The sequence below is a fragment of the Zerene cesonia genome, chromosome 10 (genome assembly GCF_012273895.1).
Source record: "Zerene cesonia ecotype Mississippi chromosome 10, Zerene_cesonia_1.1, whole genome shotgun sequence".
Lineage (NCBI taxonomy): Eukaryota > Metazoa > Arthropoda > Insecta > Lepidoptera > Pieridae > Zerene > Zerene cesonia.
This window is the reverse complement of record NC_052111.1, coordinates 5,661,880-5,673,392: the sequence shown is the minus strand read 5'-3', so window position 1 is coordinate 5,673,392 and position 11,513 is coordinate 5,661,880. Positions and strand designations below refer to the sequence as shown.

Sequence of the window (11,513 nt, the reverse complement as noted above, 5' to 3'; positions counted from 1 at the left end):
TCCCCTGGGGTGGTGGGTATAACGCTACACGCACACACTGCAAAAAAGATAAATTATTAAGTGATCTTTGATAAAAAATATTTTAAAAGGTTTTGTTTTTGTGTCGGAAATAGCTACTCAAAAAACAACAATTTTCTTTTCAACATGCAAATAATCTCGTCATTCGGTTTAAACCCCAAGAACTTACATTATAATTAGTCAAAAATACTTCCTATGCATACAAAAAAAAATTTATACTGCATTACGCATTGAAAGACAGAAAAAAAAATTATTTTCAATTCATAATATACAGCATCAATCTGCTATAATTAGAGTAAAATGAAAGCGCAATAAAATATTAACTAAACTATTCAATGTGATTATAGAATTTCCACTTACAGGTAACGGTAGCAAGTAAAAGAATAACGGACTTCATCACTCTATTTTAATGGGCGAATCTGTGCGGCTAACACTTAATTCCCTACCCTTATATAGCGATTGTGTTTTATCTTCAGTAATGTTATCGCTATTTTTGTCTTTTTTGCTTATAATAAATGTCTAATCTTTTCTGTAATCTAATTTGCACATATAAAGCCTTCGTCCCTCTTATAGAACACTTATGCTTTATTTTTAATTTTTAATTTTATAGTTTTATAAATGACAAATTTTGAAAGAATAGAAAAAAATTGATCATGAGGCGAGATTAGAACCCTCGTCTTTTTGCTATAACGTAGCAACGCCTAGCCTCTCGGCCACCGGTGATCCCGCCTTAGCAATCGAATTTATTCTAATCTTTCGGTTTTAAGTGCCTAAGGGTCCCCCGCACCACCTATTGAGATAAACGGAAGAACTACGGAAGGTGTTACCGTCATAACTGATCCTATCCTATGTCACTACAAACTTTTTCGATTGATAAAAAGCCAATGCCTGTCTTTTATTAACTTTTAAGAGTTCGTATTTCCAGCCCAATCACAAAATCATTATATTTACATTTGCGATAGTCTTTAGATGTCTACTAACTGTTCTGTCAAACATAAAATAAAGCTCAATCATACAAATTTGCGATAGCTCTTAGACGCTCTTCATCCAGTCCATTTTTTTTTATATAAAAAACATTTTTATATAAAAGTCAACAAGGCGTACAATCCTAGTTTAAGTTTACCCTAGATTTTAGAATCTTCATTTATCTGTCTTACTTTACTACAAAAACTCGCATATTAAATAAGATACATTATAGCTCTAAAAAGTGCTTGGCTAATTTAATTATCACTATACAGCCATGGTTTGATCATTCGTGAAAAGGTCAATGAAATATTCACGATAAAATTGTATAATGCAATTATCTTCTAATTTGTAAAATATTCTGTTACACACTATTTTAAAATATACATGTGTACATATTTATATTTATAAATATAAACCTAAAATTTAGTTCATCCGCGATTCGCGTAGACAAAGCGGCGGGAAAAAGTTAGTTATGGTTAATATTGTTATTTTTCTAGATTATAAAATGTCTATAAGATTATATAATTGTACGTCAGCTAGATAATTATAATGAATGATTACGAATCTATCATGCACTTCAATCTATATATCTATTAAATGTATAAACATTTAATAAAAAAAAAATATCTAGTGATACAATTGTAAAAATATACAGAACAATTTTATTGTCGGAGTCGAGCACGCTTCAGCACGAATTGGGCCAGCTCGCACCAGACCCCCACAGAAGAAATACGTACGGCGTGACTTAGTACTGTGTTTTGTTCGATGAGTGGGGGAGCTAGAGGCCCGGTTTCTCTACAATACCCTTCCAAATCCATTCTTTCTTTCCCGCCGTCAATTCTTTTTTTATCCCTTACCCCTTAAAAGCGGGTATCGCATTCGCAGAGGTACTTACCTCTGTAATGTTCATGGGCGGTGATTAAATGTGCATATTAAAAAAATATGGATTATTAAGAAATTGTTTTTAATTACAATGGAAACATCAGAGAACGTGACGGAAATAAATAGAGCATTTGAGTTATTGAAGCTCAGTGATTTCATTAGAACATTTTTCAGACACGACGGTCTCATTGCTTCCGATTCGCATCTATATATCTTTAATTCGTTTATTTTCTTACAAATTATTCCAATTATAAGCTGAATATATTGGAAAAATAGCATTTTCCTTCAATTTAGTTATGTTTTTCCTTTGTACAGAACCTTTTAAATTGTTTATTTTTGTCCTATTTATTTACCTGAGTATCATATGTGTCATATCTTTAGTAAAATAATAACGATTAAGATATTTTCTGCGTGTCTAAGATAACATTTGGGCATGTGTGTAATGTGTTTAGTGGACGATGATGAACCGCCTTTTCTTTTCATTTATTTCCTAAATATTTCTTGTAGTAGGCTGATATTCGTAAAAACTGATATCTCCTATAGATCACCCATATTCTATAGGAGAAATGCAGTCAGTTGTTACTAATATCAGCTTACGAATTTTTTAACCAATACTAAGAAGTTTTGATGTCGGTAATAGTTCCTGAGATAAGCGCGTTCAAGCAAACGTTGTACAATTAGTACATATATCATTTAATAAAAAAGAATGTCATTTTAGTGACAATAAAATGTAATAAAACTTAATTAGTATAGTTATATTAGTCATTTTAATAAGATTAAGTTAAATATTGTTTTAAACTATTACCTACTCAGTAATAAAGGGTATTCGCACTTATAACAATGATTTTCATTCATCAAACTTAAAACTATTATTTCTTGTCAGTAAACATTACCTAAAAAATAATTAAAAATACGTCAATCGTTGGATAAATTTTTGATTGATAAATAATTTAATGTGTATCTGGTATTGGTAGATAAAATTTATAAATCAGGCGATATAGTAATGATATAAGGATATTTTAGTCATCGAGATTGTTTTTGATATCGCATAAAAATATTAATATTATAGGTATATTCAAATGACGAACGTTTGATAATTTTTAGACCAGTGCAGATAGCATTCGAAATCCAAAAAGCATCGCAGTCACTCGAAAATTTGCATTTTCTGAAAGAATTTTCGATGCCAATGCACATTTACATCATCAAAGTGGACGTCAGACGAATAGTGCATGAACTTAAAAGAAGCAGATAATTTGATGTGCGATTTTTCCGTTGAAAATTCGGTAAAATTTTCGATATTTAGTCATTATAAGGTAGAAATAAATAATAGTTTAAAAAAACTAAAAAACACGCTTTAACAAAAATCATATTTTGCAAATTGAAAAATGGAATAATTTTATCAAATTAGTGTATTGTCATCGCTCCTTAATAAATCTACAAAGTTTGAACGAAATCTGGCCGTTTAAAGTGGGTCAAAATCGCGCCCAAAGAAGTCGGTTACAAACAAACATACAAACATACAGGTGAAGCTAATAAAAAGCGTGTAAAAAAATACTTTAAATCAAAATAGTTACGTTTGTCTGCTCTTAAAACCTCTTCAATCCTACTTCCAAACCCCAGATCGTAATTTATTCTTCCTCTAATTTATGTTATATTTTCTTCCTTTTCCGATGGGTTTCATTGTACAATAATTTTTTTAATGTTTCAAAAGCTATTTGCACTGGTCCTTGGTCACTCAAAAATAAGTTATTCATAGCATTTACGATTCGAAACGAACATTGAAATTTTCTATTTTTTTATTACTTAAGTGTAACAGTAACACTTTTTATTATATCTGCTTATAGATAATTTTTTACCTTTAATGCAAAATATAGATATTAATGAACCCTAATAAAACCGCACGTTAAGTACATAAATCGCATTTAATCCTGATAAGCTGCTATAGAAATCAGTGATTAATATGATCGCCTTAATTCATTATTAAATGATTAGCTACACTGTGTTTACATTTACAAGTACATGTATATTGCATAAAAAATTGTTTCCTTTTTCCTTCTTATATATTTTAGTATTATGACATGAAGTTTAATGTAGTTAAACATCCTACTAATATTATAAATGCGAATGTTTGTAAGGATGTGTGTGTTTGTTACTCTTTCACGCAAAAACTACTGAACCGATTGCAATGAAATTTGGTACGTAGACAGCTGGACATCTGGAATAACATATGGGTAACTTTTTATCCCGATATTCCTACGTGGTACGGACTTACGCGGGTGAAACCGCGGGGCGCAGCTAGTACTAAATAAAAAGAAAAGTTAAAGGAAAAATATTATTTCAGAACAGAAGGTTCACAACTCAAAATTCTTACAAAGAAAAACAGGGTCAAATTTTTTTCTCTAAATCTGATATGATAGTTGTAATTAATGTTATAAGATATGCAAATATATCAGCACACTTAATAAAAGTGGGATTAGGGCGAGCTTCGATATGATTTGGGTCAAATTCGTATTGCAGTACACGCTTACCAATCTTCTCATACATTCTTTTAATAGCAATCGTTCCTATATTTCTTCCAATTTATTAGAAGTGTCCACTATATGATAGACCTCTACCGTCGCACTGTAAATGCTCATTTGCTCATGCACGCTCCCGTATTTAAAAATACGCTCATCATACGGAATGATACGGTGCATTATAACTTTTTATATGATTTTTTTTTTAATATTTGACCCCATCGTACGGCCACCTCATTGTACGAACCGTTAGATCAACATGTATTTTGTCTTTATCAGAAACATGTATTATGGGCAAATACTATATAATACTACCTTACAGATATGCTCGCTCGCAGTTCGCCCTTAATTTTTCTCTATAGAAATTGCTTTCCGAAACGGTGGTAAATGTTAAAACTATGTCATGACTGTGACGTCTGATAATTAAATAGATGTTTGAGTTTGAGTTTGATTGAAAGTGAAAACATGTCATTCTCATTATCCCGACGTCCAAGTAAATCCTCCTTAAACCCCTTAAGGTAAGAAATAATATCGTCTAACAAAATTGATTTATAATATTGTATTGATAAGATTTTCAATTAGCTATGCAGATGTAGGGTGTTAACAATGGCTTTGTATTCGGTGCCGAAAACAACATAACGAGATAAGCATTAATATATAATTTATTGTGGGAGTCGAGCACGGTTCGGCACGAATTGGGTTCAGCTCGCACCGGGGAAGTACCACACCCCCACAGAAAACCGACGTGAAATAGTGGATAAAAAAGTATTAGAAATGAGTTCTTAACGTGAACTGTGAGGAACGATCTTTAAAAAGTTTTGTTTCTATTAAGATCTGTAAGATTGGGGTTTCGTGGTTACTTTTAAGCATTTGTCAGTTTGCATTAAATCGTCTCGATATTCAAATAAATATAGTATATTGAAATAATCAAACAAACAGCTGAAGTTATGTCTATCCTACTAGTACTAATTTGTATAATGATCTAATTATTTAAAAGGTAGTTTTGAGTATAGAAATTTTGCGGTTATTCATTTTATAGTTTTAATTTAATAAAACTGAAGATTCTTATCATGGTTGTATTCCTGTTTATAAAAATCGAGCAAATTAGCTCATCGTAGTTTTTTAATATTCCAAAGTGAGCATAGAGGAATGAAAACTATTAAATAACGATGTGAATGTCATTTATATAGTAGGGGAGCCCAAGAGGGGATTTTGGGATTTACTCGAGCGCTTCAGATTATTATAAGCGAAGGTACCTTACCTATTGCTAAGTACGGCCAGAAAGTATGAGCAGTTAATAATGGTGGGTGCGCTCACAGGGGCCGCAGGAAATTGAAAAATATCGATAACTAGCCGCGCTCCGCGGTTTCACCCGTGTAAGACCCTATCCCGTAGGAATATCGCGATAAATAGTTGCCTATATGTTATTCTAGTTGGCAAGATGTCTACGTACCAAATTTCCTTGCAATCGGTTCAGCAGTTTTTGCGTGAAAGAGTAACAAACACACACACACACATCCTTACAAACTTTCGCATTTATAATATTAGTAGGATTATGATATTAGTAGGATTCTCTAAGATTAGCAAAAATTTGAATTTCTTGTGTTGTAATTAACCCCTAATGTCTTTATCTGACAAGTTCGAATCCTATTTTAATAATTTTCACCCTATTTTCATTGCCACCAAAGTACCATCTAAATCGTAAGATTAATGTATATTTTATTTCAGTGATGTGCTAGAGCATTTAAAATAACAAAATCTAACGCGCTTGTGTATTTCCATGTCCCCGTTTTTTTTTGCAATAAAATGAAATCAAAAAACGTTTCTCCTCCGCTAAAGTTGAAAACATTGAAGGATAGCATATTGGCCTCCCCTATTATAGTGACACTTATCATACCAGACCGAGACTTTTTTTTTGCGTCCCCACCGGGAATGGAACTCAGGACCCCGGTCACTTATTATTTATATCCTATATGGCCTACAGCATCACTTGCACTCTTCACAGCATTTTCATTTCTCGCCTATGCGCGGTCTGTCTCCTGAATTAGGGTTATTTAAAAAAAATTCTTACTTGAAACGGGATCTTTCAATCCGCAGTCGTATTTGTTAATAAAGTGAATAGTCGGAAAAATTCTTAACGTAAAATCCGAGAATACCAAATTTGTAAGACCATTGAAACGACTTGTATAAAAAAAAAATGTATGGGCTTGTACGAGAAAGTCATGATTACTTTTATTATAATCATATAACTGTGAAGCAGCAGTGAAAAAGCAGTGGTGGCTCAGTGGTGAGAACCTCGGACTTCAAAATCGATAAGTCGGAGTTCGAGACCGGGGCGAGCGTGAAACAAATAAATTGAATTTTGAATTTATCTGCACATGTGATTAACATCACCACTGCTTAAAACGGTGAAGGAAAACATCGTGAGGAAACCGGCATGTCCAAGAATCAAAAGTTCGATGACATGTGACATCTGCCAACCCGCACTTGGCCAGCGTGGTGGATTATGGCCTGAACCCACATAGGAGGCCTGTGTCCCAGCAGTGGGAACATGTATGGGCTGATGAAGATGATGATGATGATATAACTGTGATATTTCGGGAGTTATAGTAAAACGAACTGTTCGGTGCCACGTTTTATTTACAAGAGAGAGAGGCACAAAGGGCGCGTCAATCGTTTGTTGTTGTTTGTAGGGTTTGAGTATATCCGTTACAGACAAACAAATAAAAATACAAATTCTTCCTCTTTCTATATTAGTGTTATAGTAAATATTAGTATAGATGTAACTTCATATAATATTATTAATGATAGAGAAGAGATTTTTTTAAAACATTACGTCTAATTACATATAATGTCATAATCCTGTTAATCATGTTAAGACACGTCCAATGTGTGTTTGTTTTGTATTTGTAGGAATTTCAGAAATTTTGTAAATTTCTCATTAAGAGATATTGTAGACAATAAGATTTTTATTATTTAAATATTTGAAACATGTTCTTCAAAATAAGTTAAGATTTTTATCTTCTTTAGAAAGGCCAACTCGCTCTTGTCAGTAAACCATAGAGGCCAGACCTGAAAACAAAAAAAAAACATACATTGCGTTGTTAATAGGAATATTTGTAATGTTTTTTTCCCATTTGACAAAAACAATTGTCATTATTGTTGATATGCTACAATACATATTCAGAAAATGCTACATTTATTTTCAAATGCCTCCAAAACATAAATTTCCACACTGAAACTTTCTCTTTAAAGGATACGTCTATTAGTATTTAATTAGGCATTAACTTAACAACCTTACGTATTCCCTTTTATAAAATTTCCAAATTTTTGTCAATCCCGTAAGGGCTTAATGATATACTGTTGTAATGTCACTTACCCACTCTTGGATAGGTTTCCGTTACCCATATTCAGGGTCGCTCCATTGCATGTTGAAAGTTCAGCCTCCCAAATATTTCCGCAACGTCTGCCTACTAAGTGGTTATGATAGACTGTGGCGGCAAATAACTCAGTAGCACGCCCATGTGAGCACGTGCTTATCACACAACCTGGTTGTGGATTTCGCCCACCATTGGGATAAAAGTCAGCATCAGCAATTGCGTCCATAATTCCAAGAATACGGCCATCTGTATGGATAGCTTCAACATATCTGCCCGAGTTACGATTGAGAGCATTTGAGTTTCCGCCCCAAGTAGGACCAGCTGGATCCAAACCTATTCAAAGAAAAATACATCATAAGTTATAATAGTAATAATATAATATCACAAAAATGATAGAAAAGGCATAGGACCTACCTGTGACACGTCTCGCCTGACCTCCACCAGCACGGCCAGCGTTACCAACCACGTGAGCTCCCAAACTAAACCCGACTAAATGGACATTGTTCCAGTTACCACCAGCTGTGTTGAAAAGCCATTGTATGAATCGTCCCAGATGGTTTCCAACATCGGGAACTCCACGAGCAGCAGTGTTGTAATTTTGGTTAGCAAGTTGCCGCCAGTCAACAACTATTACATTACAATCCTGAGTATCGAGGAATGCGGCAGTGATCATAGGGTTCATTGGAGAGTTTCCATCATTATTCCATCCGTGAACGATGACTTTCAGTGGGCGGTTTGCTCGATAGTTTGAATTACGTACGGAGTTTGCATTTCCGTTTGTTAATGTTTGCGCGCTATTACGATTTTGCCTAGAATGAAGTGGTATTTATGACAAGTTAGAGGAATTTCAAAAATTGTTTTGAAAGATTTTTTTTTAACAAATGTATAATATGTAATACAAAATACTATACTAACCTAGTAAACAGCCAGTAGCGGTTGTTTGCCCCGTTTCTTGATTGAAGAAAAGCCTCGTTTACAGGTTCGTGTAAATCTACAAGCTTTGGAACGCCCTCACCATCGGGCATCCAAATATAACGACTTTCACCTTCTACATAATGGCTGTTATCCCCTGGCACCAGCGGAATGGAACTAGCGGCGCACACTAATAAAAGACAATGGATTAGGTGTTACACAATTTTAACATTGCAAAGAAAATACAATTAAAAAGATTAGAATTACACAAATTTATTGTATACATTTTAAAATTAAGATACTAACAGCCTACGATTGTTACCAAAAGGATAAGGCTCTTCATAACGTACACCAGACGAATCAATTGGCACGCGGTGTTTCTAACTATATATATATACACATCTTATCTTATATTGTGTTTTTATCTCAAGGAAAAAAATCGGCATATGCATTGGTGACTCATATTATGTTTCAGGTTTAACTGTGTACGTCCCCGAAAATACTGAACCGGATTATATTCACATTTATGTTCTTACGTACAAATTATTGGACACATACATTTTTGTTTTCATCTATTGTGATGCATTTTTTACATTATAAAACGTGTAAGATTAATACTAATGCAAATCTAGAGTTCAGGAGAGAATTAAATTTTTGGTGGAAAACAAATTATCTTTTTATTATATTTATAGCATTTTCAATGTTTATTGATTATCATGAAAGACTTATTCAAAAATCCATATTGTAGTTACTGTTCTAAGCAAATAGCAAGAAATTTTGTGTTAATGCAAAAAAATAAGCTTTGGCACTTTTATACGCGCTTATTGGCTTCAATATTAATTTTCCTCAATTATTCTCTGGTTCATTTGAAACAATTGTTTTTCTTCAACGAATATTTATTTTTGTTTGTTATCGCATTTTCAGTTTGTTGCTTAGCACTTATATAAGATAAGAGCGCCTTTGGGATGTTTTAAGTGCATAAGTTTTGTTGTAATTGCATTATATGTTATGTTTGTAGCCATGGCAGCACAAGAAAGTTGAAAATTAAAGAAAATATAACTAACATACACTATAATGCATATACATTTTTTGGTGTGGGAGCTGGGACAATTTCTTCATGAATTGACAACATTTAATGTTATATATAAGGCCATAAAAACGTCTCTTTATTTTGCGAACAATAGCTATTTTTGCATATTTTAAAAGGCAATATGAAAATAATTTAAAATTACGTGAAGATATGCAATTAGATTTTGCCAAATTACGACAAGATACAAAAAAGGTTCTCTTGTCTCAACTACAAAGACGACGAATGTCGTTTTTGTGGATTATTCGAGTCATTGTTTTCGATTTTAATTTCATTATCGTGTTGTGGAAGAAAATGTAACTATGTAAAATGTAGCTTAAGGAAGTTAAAGATACTAATGGATTAGGTTTTAAAATATTTATAATGTTTGGCTTGGGTTTACTGAAGTGGCAAAAGTGACAAATTGTTCATTGTCAAGCCTTTTTTTAATTTAAAAGAATTGTACAGGAAATAATGTATTCCTACTATTTAATAAGGGTACGAATGACCTCATATGACGCTCACGAAATGTTGACAATTAGACAGTTTGCACCACAGGTGTGTCACACCCGTACAAACAAGTTAGACGCGAAACAGTAGCATGTGAATCTTTAATATTTACCTCTGCGTATGTTTATGGGGCGTTTACGTACAATGAGGCGACCCACCAGATTCAATTACCCACATTTACGTAAAAAACATAGCATATTGATATTACTGTAGGTGTATCTTATATGTAGATTTAAAAATCAATTATCTTTATGCAATATCCTGAAACAGCAAATAAAAGCGTGAATAAAAATATACAAATGTACAATACATAACATAATAAGTCACTACATGGCATAAAACTTTCCGCTGTCTGTTCTTATGTATGCTAAGAGGTTTAGCATTACGGAACAGATTTTTTGAGGGTGTCTTATAATGAACAGAGATTCAAGAGGAAGGTTAATATGTTTATTATATTTTTATCTGATATTCGTATCACTGTTACCCCAAGTATTGTTAAAAATCTTATCGTTGGTTGTTGTTTTTATTTACGTAAAGCAATTATAATCAATTTGTTTTAAATATTAAATTTGCAAGATAATATCAATGTCGATAAGCGTGATCAATCACAAAAAATGAATTTTACACGTATGCTCAGCAGGGCTATTCTGTAATGATTTACAAATAAAACGTTTTTACACTATGCAACAGTTTAGGCTCGTTATAATTATAAATATTTATAAATATTTGTTATAATTAGTAATAGATTTGGCATTAGCTAACAGTAAATTTTCGGCAAATAATCAGAGTGCATTATGTATTCTCTTCATATGTCCATAGTTTGTTTATTACAACTCATTCATACAAGATTGCGGGGATGCCGATGCAAGGAAACTCAATTGGTTCAAGCAAATTTGGAACTTTAGCTGGTCTTCTAATATTTTGGAAACTTTACCTCTCTTTCTTTAGGTGTAGTTATTGTATTTGTACTTTTATATATAATTGTATTTGTAACGTGTAATTACTTTGAACACAACATCCATAATCAATATGTTACTAAATATAAAATAACTTTCACATAGATGTTTGACCCGATATAATTGGATTTCAACAATTTAAATAAAAAAAAAAAAAAAATAATAAAAATAGTTTATTTCATTTCCAATTTTACAAAATATGGAGTAGTAGGGACCTCCTAGTAAGTTAAAGAAAAAACCTGTGTCAGGAGGACCCGCTCTTCCTTAACTTAAGTATTATAACTAGCTATGTGAAAATTTGAATAAA

At 32.6% G+C, this 11,513-nt stretch overlaps 2 protein-coding genes across 2 annotated transcripts in view; one reads left to right on the top strand and one right to left on the bottom strand.

Annotated features, from left to right (window-relative positions):
- Nucleotides 1–7,757: 7,757 nt before the first annotated feature.
- Nucleotides 7,758–8,885, bottom strand: LOC119829735 (lipase member H-A-like). The gene is made up of 3 exons (XM_038352385.1): nt 8,678–8,885; nt 8,177–8,571; nt 7,758–8,095 (listed from the first exon to the last, which is right to left on the bottom strand). Exons 1-3 carry the CDS (start codon nt 8,785–8,787, stop codon nt 7,758–7,760), a joined length of 843 nt encoding a protein of 280 aa, XP_038208313.1. The 5' UTR covers nt 8,788–8,885.
- A 1,979-nt stretch (nt 8,886–10,864) lies between these two features.
- Nucleotides 10,865–11,513, top strand: part of LOC119829374 (lipase member I-like) — a 2,802-nt gene continuing 2,153 nt past the window's right edge. The window contains exon 1 of the mRNA XM_038351844.1: nt 10,865–10,877. Coding sequence (XP_038207772.1) covers nt 10,865–10,877 — 13 coding nt within the window. The remainder of the gene's footprint in view (nt 10,878–11,513) is intronic.